The 16,121-nt window shown below is 43.7% G+C and overlaps 1 protein-coding gene across 1 annotated transcript in view; it reads right to left on the bottom strand.

Moving 5' to 3' along the window:
* TNFRSF21 (TNF receptor superfamily member 21) overlaps positions 1-14,072 on the bottom strand; it is a 75,396-nt gene extending 61,324 nt beyond the window's left edge. The window contains exon 1 of the mRNA XM_023212977.1: positions 13,513-14,072. Coding sequence (XP_023068745.1) covers positions 13,513-13,608 — 96 coding nt within the window. The 5' untranslated portion in view covers positions 13,609-14,072. The remainder of the gene's footprint in view (positions 1-13,512) is intronic.
* Between the last annotated feature and the right edge of the window lie 2,049 nt (positions 14,073-16,121).

The following is a 16,121-nucleotide window of genomic DNA, read 5'->3' as shown; positions in this document are numbered from 1 at the left end:
TGATCTAATAACTATATATTTGGTCTCTGTCCCTGGTTTCTGGTGCACAACTCCTAAAACCTTAAAATCTCCAGTCATAATAGTGTCTTTTGTATGCTAATGAGATGATTGGTGGCTGGGGGCTGCTAAGTAGCTTCAGGATAGGGGCTGGTCATAAGAAAGACCAAGGTATGATTGAAGGGTTGGGACTTTCAACTCCACCTCCAACCTCAGGGAAGGGGAGAAGGACTGAAGGTTGAGCTGATCACCAAAGGCTAGTGATACAATCAATCATGTCTAAGTAATGAAGTCTCCATAAAAGCCCAAAAGGACTGGGGTTTGGAGAGCTTCTGAACACCTGAACACCTGGAGATTCCTGGACGAATGGAGGCAAGATGGTGCACTTCCGGGTTCTTCTTCACCACCAACTCTTCCCGCGCGCGCGAGAATGCAGCCGGTGCCCGGGAAGGTGCAGACCAACTGGGCATGCGCCAGGTGACGTCAATCCGAAGAAACCAAGATTTACCTGGTCGCACCTGCGGAACGCCCCTGACACGCCTGTGCCCTGCCTATTGCCCTCCCACTCCTAGAAAAGCCGCTCTCCGCCATTGAGCCGCGCGGCCTTCTTGCAGCCCCACTCCTGTCGGGATGTCGGGACTGTGGGAAGTCTGTCCGAGAGCCCCACCGCGGGGGGACTCTGCCGGCCTCCTTTGCCGGAGGCCGACAGACTTCTCCCGCACACCTTAGGTTACCAAAATAAACGTGCAGTTTTGCGCCTGACCTTTGCCTACTTGCTGGTTCTTTTGTGCTCGCTCTGGTGGTCTTAGAAAAACAAGACAGATGGTGCCGAATCCTGGAGATTCCTGGAGGATGGCGCACCCAGAGAGGGCATGAAAGCTCCATGCCCCTTCCCACACACCTTGCCCTACGCATTTCCTCCATCTGGCTGTTCATTTGTATCCTTTATTAAGAAACTGGAGTTGGGCATGGTGGTACATGCCTGTGGTCCCAGCAACTCAGGAGGCTAAGTAAAGTGTTTCCCTGAGTTCTGTGAGCCGCTCTCGCACATTAATCAAACCTGAGGAAGGGTTTGTGGGAACCTTGATTTACAGCTGGTCAGGCCAAAGCACAGGCAAAATAATCTGCGGCTTGTGCTTGACATCAGATGTTGGGGGCAGTCCCCTGGGACTGAGTCTTTAAACTGTGGGATCCGACCCTACCTCCAGGTAGACAGGTCAGAACTCAATTGAATTAGAGGGCACTCAATTGGTGTCTGCTGGAGAATTTGGTGTCAAAGGTGTTGTATTTAGCCTTGTGTGCGAGTAGAAAAACATGTTGGATTTTTTTTATCCTTAATTCTGGGTGGTCTTGGCAAATGACTCACTTCTGTGTCTCTGCTTCCTCATTAGTATAAAGGAGTTAATTAGCAATACCTACTCTTCAAAGACTGTTTTGAGAATTGTTAATACAGATAAAGCAGGCAAAACGTGTCTGACACATAGTAAGCATTCCATAAATGTTATTTTAATTATCAATCCCGCCAACTTAACGATGTACTATATTTTAACAATCTTTTAGTTTTTTACTTTTATTTTTCAAATTTTCTAACCAGTGATGGAAAATCCTTTCTCTTTTTACTTTTTTTTTTTTTGAGTTTTTTGAGACGGAGTCTCGCTCTGTCACCCAGGCTGGATTGCAATGGCACGATCTGGGCTCACTGCAACTTCTCCCTCCTGGGATCACGCAATTTTCCTGCCTCAGCCTCCCCAGTAGCTGGGATTACAGGCGTGTGCCACCATGCCCAGCTAATGTTTGCATTTTTAGTAGAGATGGGACTTCACCATATTGACCAGGCTGGTCTTGAACTCCTGACCTCAAGTGATCTGCCTGCCTCGGTCTCCCAAAGTGCTGGATCACAGATGTAAGCCACTGCACCTGGCCAAGACAATCTTTTAAAACACCCCAATTAAAATGCAAGTATTCAATTCCTGAGAAGTGTATCAAATACTTTAGATTTTTAAAAGCTATAATCCTGAAACAAACCATCCCGGACTAAGAGCAAGTAACAAAACAAAAAATACAGACTGCACAGCAAAGAGTTAAAAGAGAAACATGGGTCCACTAGCATTTTCAAAACATTTACAATAAAAACTTGGTATACAGCAAATGAGAAAACACAAGAGAGCAGAAAGGATTTACTGTTAATAAGTACTTTAGATAACTGGAGAAGAATTTAAGTAAGCATTTCCCACAGTGAGTTTCCCTGATCTAGTCCCATGCGATATTAATGATTCTATGGTCTTAAAAAAGAGTGAGCATGGGAGGGCAAGGGGAGAGGATCGCTTTAACCCAAGAGCTTGAGACCAGTCTGGCAACACAGGGAGACCCCGTCACTACAAAAAATTAAAAAAAAAAAAAAAAAAGCCAGGTATGGTGGTGTTCCAGCTACTCAGGAAGCTGAGTGAGGTAGGAGGATCACTCGAGCCCAGGAGGTTGAGGCTACAGTAAGCTGTGATCACACCACTGAACTCCAGCCTGGGTGACAGAGCAAGACCCTGTCCCAAATTAAAATAAATAAATAAAAATTTTAAAAGAGTGAGTAAGTTCCAGTACCTGCCTGTTTCTGCTCACAATCTAAGATTGGTTTTTACATTTTAAATAGTGTTTTAAAAATCCAACAAATAATCATATTTTGTGACATATAACAATGATGTGACAATCAAATTGTAGTGTCCACAAATAAAACTTTATTGGAACACAGCCACACCCAATCTCTTAGGTATTGCCTAGGGCTGCTCTCACCATTCAAACACAGAATTAAGTAGTTAGAGCAGAAATCACATGGCCCATAAAGCTGCAAATATATATTATCTGGTCCTTCACAGACAAAGTTTACCAGCCCCTGGCCTAAAACTTTAGAAAGTGCTCCTGATTAGAGCCTTCTCTCAGAAAGCCGCAATTAATATTAACCTATTGACGGCGCCAGCAGGCCCTGCAGGAGAGCTGCCAGCAATGGTGACTTAGTTGAACCTAGCACTCCCTAAACATAGTTGACCATAAAACCCTTTCCTCATGCAATGAGTATTACTGTCTTGCAGAACATACTAATGTAGTTCTTACCACAAATATGACACTGAAGTCCAAAAAGTCAATAAACCCAACATTTGAAACATCACATAGAAAATTCAAAGTTATCAGAATAGTTCATTGCACCTGCAAAGAGATCAATTTCTGTTAAAATGAACAGCACCAATAAAATGAAAATATTCTCAGACACAAAATATTTTCAGACACAAACAAAGAAAAAGGTTTAAAAATATAAGTCTCAGCTGGGTGCAGTGGCTCACACCTGTAATCCCAGCACTTTGGGAGGCTGAGGCAGGAGGATCACTTGAGGTCAGGAGTTTGAGACCAGCCAACATGGCCAACATGGTGAAACTCCGCCTCTACCAAAAATACAAAAATTAGTCAGGCAGGGTGGTGCACGCTGTAATCTCAGCTACTCAGGAGGCTGAGGCAGGAAAATCGCTTGAACCCGGGAGGAAGAGGTTGCAGTGAGCCGAGATCGTGCCACCTTCACTCCAGCCTGGGGGACAGAATAAGACTCTATCTCAAAAATAAAAACATAAATCTCAACTTTTATGTTATTAAATATAAGAATATTAAAAGTAGAATGTAAAAATATGACATACACTGCTAATAAAAGCTTATAAAACTGAAAATGTATATAAAGAATTCATGCAAATGTGGCTAACATAACTCCTACTCAATCGTTACGACAGAGGGCTACATGAGTACATAATTACAAAGGTGATCATCCTATGGATAAATGTCTGATATCCCTAGGAGCTATTGAAATTCAAATTTGCACAACCAAGGACCCTCATATATCTATAATTAAAGCAGTGTAAATAAATTATAGTTATAAACTCCAATACTGGCAGTCTTGTGGGCTAGAAAGCACATTTATAGGTGGCTGGTGGCATTCTAAATTAATTCAGTTCTTCTGGACTACAGTCTGGCAATGTGCAGCAAAAGCCATAAAACTGTTCATTCATTTCCTTTGACCCAGCAATTCCACTTTGAGGAACACAGCTTGGGGAAAAACCAAAAAGGAAAAAGAGCCATTGGTTTATACAGGGACAACTTCATTAGTGCTGCTTGTACTGGAAGACCAAAGAGACAGCAAGCCAAGCATCCAACAACCGTAGAATGGCTCAACACAGTGCCAACTGGAGGGGATAGAGCTATTAAAAAGTGGCAGCCATAAAGGCTTGAAATGAGTGAATCACAGGCACCTCAAACTTATTCAATATGTATCCAAACTTAAGGCCTCTCAGTTTCACCCACTGCTCCCCAAGCCTTCCCTTTCAAAGTAATCAGACCACCATAGACTGCTCAATGTGGGAACCTAGGAATCAGCCTTGATCACTGCTGTGTTTCAATATCACCTGCTCCTTCCTATCTCGCCATCAGCAAATCTCTCCAAAATTTCTATCCAGTAATCCCCATCTTCATTGTCACTGCCCCAGCACCATCATCTCTGCCCTGAATTACTGTAAAAGGTGCTAACTGGCCTCCAGCTTCTATGCTCCCCTTCTCTAATTCATTCTCCACAGAGCTGCCAGTGAGTTTTTTTTTTTTAATTGCATTCAAGTCATATTATTACCCTGCTTCCCACTGCACTCTGTGTGATGTCGTGATCCCTTAAAGGATCTTGTGTGATTTTGCCTCTGCCTGCCTTTTCAAGCTCGATCCATTGTCCCCATTCACTGAGCACCAACCACCGTAATCTTCTTTCTATTCTCTGAACATGTAGGCTCTTTCCTCCCTCTGGGCCATCCCACATACCGTCCTTCCTCCTGGCATATTCTTCCTTCTGTTCTTTAAATGGCTTGTTCTTATTAAGCATCACCGCTTTTATGGCATCCAAGAAAGAAAGCCCATGAATAGCCTTTCACTATCATATACCCAAAGTCTAGCAATGCTTGACATTTAATAGATGCCCCATAAATTTTATTAAATGGATAAAATATAAATATATCTCTCTAAGATAACAGAAAATATCTACACTAAGAAAAGCAGAACACAAGCAGGTACATACACATTAGTTTTAACTATACATAAATACTGTAAACAAAGGGAATTGAATTGAAATGACACATAAAGAGAATTCTACACCCAGTAGGTTCTTCTAGTCTGCCAACTTACATAAGTTTAAATTGTTCTTTCTTAATAAGTCAACTATTCTTCAGTTGTAGTTCAAAGGACTGAGATGTAACTCTAGCTCCAACTAACCTCTAAATTGTCTAGAATGAATGAACAGTTAGTTTAAATCAAGATCCTTCTGAAATTCATTAATCATTTATTGCTTAACTGCTATGTCTCAGGACATTGAGCCAGAAACACAAAGATGAAGAGCATATTATCTTTGAGAAGCTGAAAAACAGTATTAGCCCTGAGCTTTTCAAATGAGGAAACACACACAAACCTTGTCTATTTTGTTATTTTTCCTTGACCAGGTCAGCAAGGTTTAAACCCAAGAGGAGAGTGGAGTCATGGACTTCTACACATAAAGGAACAGCAAAGATTGAATCATGATATAGTTAGGATGTACGTCCTCTCCAAATCTCATGTTGACATGTGATCCCCAATGTTGGAGGGAGTGTTACGGCAGATGTTTGGGTCATGAGGTGGATCTGTCATGAATGGCTTAGCATTGTCCCATTGGTGATAACTGAGTTCTTTTAATTCCTACCAGACCTGGTTATTTAAAGAGCCTAGCACTTCCTTCCCTCTCTTCTGCTCCCTCTCTCACCATGTGACACACCAGCCGCCCTTCCCTTCTGCCATGACTAAAAGCTTCCTGAGGTCTTACCAGAAGCCAACCAGATGCTAACTCCATGCTTCTTGTACAGCCTGCAGAGAACCATGAGTGAAATAAACTTCTTTTCTTTATAAATGACCCAGTCTTGTATATTCCTTTATAGCATCACAAAACGGATTAACAAAAATATCCAGCTAAATTATTCTGGGGACCTGTTACCATTTGCCTTGGAATCTCTTTCTTCCTTCCCAACACTCCCACCTCTCCTCATCCTGGGTAAGCTGAGCTGGCCATATATAGGATGAAATCAAACAATGGTCTTGTCCCAAAGGTTATTTGAGAGACCAGAATTCCAACCTGTTTTCCAGGACAAATGATTAAATAATTTCCTCTCACCCTTTACCTTTTCCTAGTTTACTCAGTCTCTACAACCTACAAAGCGATGTTTAAAAGCTTACTTAAGTGAGTGCTACCAGTCAGTATGATAAGCCACACACAAACACATGACCTCTGACACCCCTCAAATCATGGAGTTAAACCGGTTTCTAAGAGACCTGAAATGAAAAGTGAAAAAAGGAAATACTAATAACAGATGGTACAAGCCCGTGCACTTATTCTATACAAATAACTAGGCTGGCAGCAAAGAAAACCCTAAAAGGTCCTCAAGTTCTCAGGATAAGTGAGTTGAAACTACATTGCTAAGCAGAACCCATGTCACACCGTTACTCACTAAACAAATATTTTTCAAAATGACCCAAGTAGCAGGAAAGCAAAGCATTCATTCCCTATTTATAACATTTCAATTTACAGGAGTATCTTTCCATCTTAGCCATGGCACCATTGCCTGTCAGAGTCACACCATAGGAAAATGCTGGAAAAAGCTTACCAATGACTGCATACCCTCCCCTTTCAATCGTTGCTCTCACTTTATGACCAGCAGTTTTAGTTAAAACTTCCAAGTACCATCATGGAGCAGAACTGCTCATTAAATTTCTGGAAAGAGAATGTTCAACTCTAGGGTAAAGTCATTCTCTTTACAGAAAACAAAATTCTGGTAAATTAAGGTGACCTCTCTCCTACCAACAACTTTCAGAAAAAGCAGTGTGCACAAAGCCACACTGACCTAGATTTAAATCCTCTCTCCTGCAGTTGCCAACTGCATGACCATAAGATTTTTCAAACTCCATTCGCTTATCTGTAAAATGGGGCTAATGCTACTACCTCATAGACTTGTCAGATGTATTGAGATCATTTGTAGAAGGTATTCAACACAATATCAAAGATAAGTACTCAATAAATAAGTGATAGTAATATCAATGATTAATATGAACACCCACTTGCTCATTCCTCCCCTCTGGGCTCTCAGAGCTGAAGCCCTATTGAATCCACAGCTGCTCTCATTTGATTCCAGGACTCATGGACTCACTCCTCTCCTCTCTCCTGAATCCATTAAGCTCATGCTCCTTTTCCCAAAACAGATAGATTTGCAAGGGAGCCAAGCAACAGAGCCACACAGCAATATTGAGAGCAGCGGAACAAATAGAAAAGTATATAAAGATTAGATAATGAGCCTTGCTATGACTTAGCTTACTAAGTGCCCCCGTTACTTTTCTTGTTTTTATTTTGGTTTAGCACAAAGTCTTAGGTATAATTTTTAAATATGAAGCCACAGGGCAACGTCCTGATCCCCACCCACACCCCGCTCAGCCCCACACCTGCCTGAGATCTCTCTGAGTGCAACTTTCCCACCACCCCACACATCTGTCATCTCAAAGCCAGGATACTGACAAGAAAATCTTCTGGTGGCTTTTAACACCTCTCAAGAACAGTGAGATTGCTATTGCCCACTGATCTCACTGAGATCACTATTGCTCACTATTGCTTTGAGTCAGCAGCCTAAATATCAGTGAACCCCACCTCTAGATAGCCCTCAGTCCTGCCTGTACTCACTGATATCTGCCAGGTTCCTCTCAGGTTATAACCTCTGCCCAAGCTCCTCCCCTCTTGGATTCAGGCTAGAAATGAAGGTGGTAAGAAAACCAGGTGGCAGCGTGCAAGTCAATTTAGGATTCCTATTTTATTTTTTGGTATTTGACAAACACAAACACTGGGGCAAGGCCAATATTTATTCATGATCTTGCCCCATCCTAAATAATCAAAGCTCAGCAGCTGTTGCTGCTACAGCCACAAAACCCAGCCTTCTGCTAATGCTAAATGAGGATCCAACTTTGGGGACCAAATTGATTCCTATTATGGCTCCTATTGTCATTCTGTCAAACAGACATATCTTTGTCTAATGGTCCACACTGAGTCAGCTCCAAGTGATCACTGGACACAAGCCCAAAGCTCAGAGATAACCTGGGCTCTTCCTGTCACAGAAAAGAAGCACCTGAGTTTGCCAAGAAGTTGCTGATGACCTGGTATCATCGGAATTTGCCAGGCCTGCTTGGGGAAAGAAAGCCAACAGAATATTAGTGCTTACTGGAAAATAAGCATGAGGAAAAGTCACTCAATTCATACCAGCCCCTGAATAGTAATGGTCCGATAATACACCTGACCATTTTGTGTCACCAAAAACCAAACCAAAAAAAAAAAAAAAAAACATGTTTATTTAAGGCAATTAGAGTTTACCTGCTTTATGAAGGACCAGCTGAGCACAAAATTAATTTGTAAACTGTCTATGCAGCCTCCAAAGAGGCTTTACCTCTCATCTTTGTGGATATAGTTGCCTGAAAAGTTAAAGTGTGATGTCTCCACATTCTGGTCTACAATGCAGAAAGGACAAAGACCATCTGCCAGAGCCAGCCCAGAAGCTCACACCTATTTGTTCCGACCCAATGAGAGCATACCTGGAGAAAAGGACTGTCTGCAAACTGCCCCAGAAAATATAGCATTAACTGTGCTTACCATATCCTGCTTGATAGACTTTGTCAACATTTAGCCACACTAAAACATGTCAAACAGGCATTAGGTGGATATATGCCTTTTCAAGTCTCCCTTTTTTTCCTTCCCAACTTAAGGTAGTCCTTAAATCCCATTTACAAGGAACTTTTTTTTATTGCTGATTTGATTTACTTGTGTAGTTTATTTACTTTACACTAGAGGTTTGTTTGTTTTGGACTGGACTTCAAGAAGATTCAAACACGTGTCTTCAGAAACAGTTCAGATGAGAGAGCTCAACTCCGTTATACACATTTTGAATGTAATGATAACTCATGGGGTCGGTCAGGACTCCTGCATTCCAGCACAGGTTTTGCACTCCCCATTCCTCTGATTAGAAGTTGCTTTCTCTACTGAGGCTAATGTATGTCATTCTCAGATCTGAAAGTGTTTTTTTTTTTTTTTCTCTCTGATTCTCAGACTAACAGCCAAAGTTACTTCAGGTATTTTAAAGATTTTAACATCAATCATATCTTGTGTATTACGGTAAGTATAGTACCTTCATCCACTGATTCCATATGAGCAAGTAAAACCCAACCAGCACTAGTGATGGCCATGTTCATTTTATATACCATATAAATTGTACCTTCATGGCAAGATCCAAACCCCAGTTCATCCCTGGGTTCCCACTGCCCAGGATAGTGCCTCGCTTAGAAAGGGTGCTCCATGCAGGTTCATTTGTAAACATGAAAAATGAGTCACTTCCCCAATAGAATATTTTTTTTTCTCTCAACCAAAAAATATAGGGTGTTAAATCAGTATTTTTTATGCTCCCTTCCAGCTTTCTCATTCTAGGATTGTAGAGCTAAGATATATAGGAGGGAGAAAATCTTTTGGATATAATATCAGCTCTAATTTAAAGTTCTGCTTGAATTTGCCACCAAGTCTTGACGTGATTCAGAACTTCAGCCCCCACCAGACCACTCCACGCCTGCCTAAACAGTCAAAGTGAATTGCCAATGTGCCAGGTAATGTACTTTGATAAATGAAGATCAGGAGGTAGCACTAAGCTACATGTCTAGTTTCAGTAACAGAAAAACACTATTACTTGGCACTTTCTAGGCAAACACACAGCTAGACAGGCTATAACAGCAAATAGTCCTCTATCTGGAATTCATAATGCTTGCAAAAGAGTGTTTTCTAGAACTTCACACCTGATACCCTTACCAGTTATGGCTCCCTTCTCTTCTGACTGCCTCACTGCAAACATCCTATCTATGCAGTTAAAGCGAGCTCCCTGAGGGCAAGAGGCGTCTCTGACTATGTATTGTCATGCTTGGCAAGCCATTCTAGAGCATTCCTTACCAGTGGAACAAACCTAAAGGTCTTGTCTCTGCCTTACAGAGATAGGATATAGCAAGGGTGAGTGTCTCAGGCAGGAAAGTACAATTGGTAAAGTCAAGATGGTGGAAGGTAATCTTAGATTCTGAAGACAAAGCATATCCATGCACATTAGACTTACTGGGTGTTGAGCAACAAGAACGTTTTGTCCACCTGAGCCCCAGACTTTTGAACCCAGCTCTTGTCTTTCAGTGTATGTTTTATTTCCTATTACCATGCAGACACTCATCAGAAGTAGAAGTACAAGCAGCAAGACTACTTCCTTCCAAAAGCATTCCTGTAATTCTCATTCATGTTCTGTAATGAACTAAACCGCCATCTTAACTGTTCCCCAACAACAACTTCTCTGTTGTTACGTTTTATTACCAAGCAATTTGGACTTGAGAAACATGCAGTGTAGCACAGGGCTAAAGGAGGACATGAGCTGAAGAGCCGGGCAGTCCTGAGTTCTGGCCCCAGCAATATCACATGCAAACTGTGTGGCCTGGGACAAAACAATGAAATTCCGGGAGCTTCCATTTTCTCAACTATAAAATGGAGATAATATCACCTGCTTCACAAAGATGCTATGAATAAGTGAGATATCATATACAAAGCACCTGGCATGTAGCAATTGCTCTCTCTATACATATACAATTGCTATATATGTGTGTTTATATATTATATTATATCATATTGTGTGCATGTATATTTGTATTTTTATAAGCTCATAGTAAGCTATCTTTCATGCAGTTAGCCAGTCATGACAAACAAAAAGTCACAACACAAAAATGACGACAATAAATACTGTCACACAAAAACGGAAGTATTTGAAAGAAGAGTGTTAGAAGACACAATAAACAGAACACTTTATTTGGATTATTACTTTTTAAATCTAACTGCAATATGTGGGCATGCCACTAACTTGCCCACCTCCCCCAGTAGTGTTCTGAGTACCCTGCCATGTGTACCCAGGCTCCAGTACCTGGTGTCCATCACGTTCACATGGCCAATGATCCCAATGGGATAAATACTTCTTGGAACAGTATCATGAGATCATCATTTTACACATTAGCAAAGTCTGTCCTGTGGACTTGGGCATGCAGAGTAAGAATGTGAAAGACAAAAGGCATTTCCTCCCCACCCTGGATGGGGATTATAACATAGTCTCTGCTGATTCCTGGCACACCCTCCAGTCACCCTTCAGGATGAAGGGCTCAACCTCATGCCATTCTATGAATTTAACTGAAGTCTTTTTAGCATAGCTAGCAGAAGAATAAGGAATCCTGTATTGGTTATCATCTTGAGACTGCTCTTAATCCCCATTATAAATTTTATTTTTTTCAAAGCAGCCAAACTTAAATTGTCAGGTCTTTAGTTGCAAATCCAGTGCAAAATTTTTAGGATAGGTTGAGTTTGATGACTTATTTTTTATTTTGGTTTTTGAGACAAGGTCTCACTTTGTGACTCAGGCTGAAGCGCCATGGCATGATCGCAGCTCACTGCAGCCTCAACATCCTAGGTTCAAGCAATCCTCCCACCTCAGCCTTCTGAGGAGCTGGGCATACAGGGGTACACCACTACCACACCCACCTGACTTCTTGTACAGATGGGGTCTCACTATGTTGCCCAGGAAAATCTCGAACTCCTGAACTCAAGCAATCCTCCCACCTTGGCCTCCCAAAATGCTGGGGTTACAGGCGTGAGCCAGGGCGCCTAGCCTGATGATTCAAAAAAAGGAGCTGGGCCCTTTCTCAGTTAAAGCAACCTACCGTTTGATTACATCAAGACCTTTGTTTAATTACCTACCTCATGCTAAAAGGTAAAATAAATGGAGTATTGCACAATGACTTAAGATTTAATCTGGGAATGGACTCTATGAGGCATATAATAATCAGATGTGTTGGAAGCACCCGAAACATAGTAGTGCATAGTAGTGGATCTAAGGCCGTGAAAAAGGAACCGATGATAATTCTCACTCCACTGAACTAGGATCAGTGTTCCCATGGACCTAGATGTGTTTCTCTCCACACCAAGACTGTCAATTCAGGTTCATTGTCCCAAGAGACTCCCCCACTACTGCTTACCATCCACCACACTCGTTTCAAAGATCTAAACCTTGGCCATGCCATTAATAAATGGGCAGAAAAGAGTTTCTGAAGGGAGACTGTGACTTGCTTCTTTATAAATGCTAAGAGTAACAAACTTTTCTTTAGTCTCTCTCTTCCTCTTAAAACACACACACAAGGAACCAGAGTGTCTGTAGGATGAATTCCCAGGCCATAGCAACTGCAATGCCCTGAGATCTAAGCAGTTCTTGGCTGGCCAGGCGTTAAGCCCTTTTTAGGAAGGAGACATCAAGCCTGCTTTTCCCTTACACAGCCCTGCCATGAAAACAAGCTCTTGTTTTTTGTTTTTGTTTGGTTTTTAGCTAAGAATCTCCATCCTTCCCGCAGGGATAAAAGATAGGCAAGGGAAGCTTAAGGGTTTGATCTCAAATTTTCTTTCATCTAACTTGCCCCTTCACCCCAATAGTTGGCAATCAAAGGAGGGAATTTGGGGGAAGTTGAGGGTAAGTTTTTGGTCAACATGATTGACCCGAGATATGGATGCAGCTTGGGCGATGAGGGAGACTGCACCACCCTGCAGGGTCACCTGCCTAGCCACAGGTAAACGAGGGATCGGAAAGACCGCAGAAAATTCATCTTCCTTTACACACATCTCCTTCCCCCTCCCCCCATTCGAGTGCCAGCGCGCTGGCTGGCTGGAAGTCGGCTCTTCGGAGGCGCCGGAGAGTGGGTCTAAGGGTGATATTTCGGCCTGCAGAACCTGAGACCCCACCCAAGCCAAGAGGGAAGAGAGAGGGTAAAGGGATGGAGGAGGGGGCTGCTTGCGCCCTGCTTGGGAATGCACCGCGAGGCAGCACCCGGAGGTCTCCGGTGTCCGGCGCGCACCGGTACCACTCTCTTCCACTGCGGTAGCATCCCGACATGACATTGCAGCTGCAACAAAGCGCCGGGCTCGGCCGGCCCCCGGAGCCCCACACCGCGGCCTCGGCCCCACACCACGCAGAGGGGCAGTGGCCGATGGGTGGAGGGCTGTGGCTGCGGGCGTGGGGAGCTCGAGGTAGGCCAAGTAGGGGGAAAAGCCCTCAAATGCGCAGAAGCCGGGCGGCCACCTCTAGCGCCTCCTCCAGCAAAGCCAGACTGCAAGGAAAACAATTCGTCTTCATTCCCCAGCCCCGGCTGAGCCCTGCGATTCCCCCAAATAACCTAGTCGAGGCCCTCCGGTATGTTGCTTTCCCTTGCAAACCCCTCAGTGCCCGTAACCCAGTCGGCCCGGCCCCGCGCCTCCCGAAGCCGCGGCCCGGAGATCCGCCCTGCTCCCGGAGAGCGGTTCCTTCTGCTCCGGCGCCGCCGCCACCCCCGGTTCCCGCAAGCGCTCACCAGCAGAAGGGAGCCCGCGATCATCGTGGCTCTGGCTCGGCGGGCGATGCGGCTGCAGGAGGCGAGGGCGGTGCTGCTGCTCGCAGAGGTCCCCATGGCTGAGCCGGGGACTCGCAGGGGCGCCCGGGGCGCGCGGCCCCACGGCAGCTGGAATCGGCGGCTGCTTCTGCCCAGCGCCGCATCCACCGCCGCCTCCCGGGCCGGGAGCCCATCTACCTCCAACACCCCATGTGCACTGCTGCAGCCGGGCAGAGGAGGGAGGCGGCAAGGGAGGCTCTAGGGGCGCTCAGCACCTGCCCAGCGGCGCGGCCGCCCAGGCGGGGAGAAGCCGCCGCGACTGCAGCCCGCGCCTCCGGGTGCTGTCCTCCGACAGCGGCTGTGGAGAACCAGGGAGGAGGGCTGGGCGCGAGAGATCAAAGAAACAACTTCCCATAGCGAAGCTTCCAGCCACTGCCAACCACCCTCCTCCGCTGCCCAGACTGGCCGGCGAGGACTGAGTCGGTGGCCACCGGGCGCAGGGACACACGTGGTGGCGCCGAAGGGGCGGGGGACCGGCCCTTTGTGATGTCACCCGGGAGGAGGCCGGGCTCTTTGTGCGGTTGGAAAGAGGAAGGCGTTCCAGGTACAGCGGGGAGGGAGAGGGTGCCCCTTGGCGTTCGCTGAGGGAATTGCACTCGCCTGTTGGCCCAGGGAAAGCGCTGAGAAAGCATTACATCCCTAATCTAACTTTACTTCTTTTTTTCCAAGATAATTCCAACTAAATTATTTCAGCTGCAGACGCCTTTCCATTGTTTCGGACACGATGACTAAATCAGACAGCGATGGTGAATAGACCACAGAGCACTTACATCAACTGCGTGACAAAAAAGGAGACCTGTGCGTTGCTTCCCCAACTTTGCTGCGCTGCGGAATCACCTGGAGAGTTTAAAACATGTATATTTATTCCTGGGCCCCACCTCTAGAGACTCTGATTTAATTGGAACAGGACATGACCTGGCCTGGGCATTGAGGTTTGTTGCTGTTGTTGGTTTGTCTTTTAAGTTTTCAAGGTGATTTTAATATGGGGCAAAGTTTGAGAACCTCTGGGCTTATGAATGCAATTAAAGAAATCCAAACTACCAGGATTTAAAACCCAGAGTCAGTGGTTTTGGGTCCATGGATGGTCTTGGAGAGGCTCCTTGAAATGTGTCAAAAGATGCATGTTCCTAATTTAAAAATCAAGAATTTAGAATTGGATTATCACTGAGATTTTTTTAAATCAAACTTCCCCCAAAAAATAATGCTAAAAATTTTTGAGTTGATTTCCAAAGGCCTTGTCAGGATGTGGATGGTAGAAGAGGTAGCACTCTGCTTCAGAAGGAGAAATGGAATATTCTCGTGGATCTTGGCATCTCACACACTTCTGAATGTGAGAGAGCACTTATTATCCCTTTCTTTGTTTCACCTCAGGAAGGCCGAGTCTCCTGACTGTGGCCACCATTTCTAGTATAGTGTTATCCATCATCTAGGTACTGACAGCACGGCACACTGTATTGATATTACCTCTTCAGCCGTCCAGTCGACACCCCTAAGTTGGGAGCCCTATGGTGCTGGGCTTATCTTAGCCTTCTTTGGTCCCATTTCAAAAGAATCACACTCTTTAAGCTATCAGCTTCAAGATCCAACACCCAGTGCTTCTGAAGGTAACTTGCTAAGTCGTAAGTACCAACGATTTACTTTATTAGTTAGCATGTTGTCCTTTGGTTCTTTGTTCTATGCACACTTTGGAAGAAACTAAAATTAATATGAGTGTTAATTCCAATCTATTATTTCAAACATGTGTCAGTATTGTCTATAAATGTTCGAGTGGGAAAAAAGCTACAATATATAACCTGTAGTGAAATTCAAAGAAGTTTTAGAAAATATTACCACTAAATATGGAGTTTGGGGGAGAGGATGATGCTTGCACTTGCCACTCTCTAGCTATTTTCAGAAGTTGAAAGAGTGAGGGATAGGTGCTGTGTTTTCATGCATAACAGTATCAATTTTTTCTCCAAAGATTCAAATGACTGGCCAATACTATTAAAAGGTTGTTTTTTTTTTTTAAGAAGTTACATAGGTATTAAAGAGGAGGAGGAGTTTCAAATACGTTTTTATTTAGTCCATTTTACTCCTTGCATCCAAACTCACATTTTTCATGGTAATATCTGGTGAATTTGCTCTAAAATGTTGAGCAAGTTTAGAGTTTAGTGTCTGGGTTACTATGCAGGTATAAGAAGTTCTCAACTATTTATCTTCCTAAAACTAAAAAAAAAAATGGTTTACTTGTGCTTGGACCACTTTGAAACTTCATGAATTCCTGGTGTTCCATTGATCACATCAAGTTGAAATTTAATATACATTTTGAGAGATGAAAAAACTCAATTCTGTTTACTACTAACATTTAAATACGTGTCCCTCTATAGAGTGACAGATTATAGATAATTTGAATGTAGATGCAGTGTGAAATTTTATTATTTTGAACTGAAATGTATAAATGCCTTCCATTTTGAAGTAACAATGCTGCAACCATTGAATAACTCACTACCACATTTTCGATATGGTAACTTAACATGTCTGTTTTCTGGGAA

The sequence above is a fragment of the Piliocolobus tephrosceles genome, chromosome 5 (assembly GCF_002776525.5).
Source record: "Piliocolobus tephrosceles isolate RC106 chromosome 5, ASM277652v3, whole genome shotgun sequence".
Taxonomy (NCBI): Eukaryota; Metazoa; Chordata; class Mammalia; order Primates; family Cercopithecidae; genus Piliocolobus; species Piliocolobus tephrosceles.
This window is presented reverse-complemented; position numbering and strand designations above follow the sequence as displayed.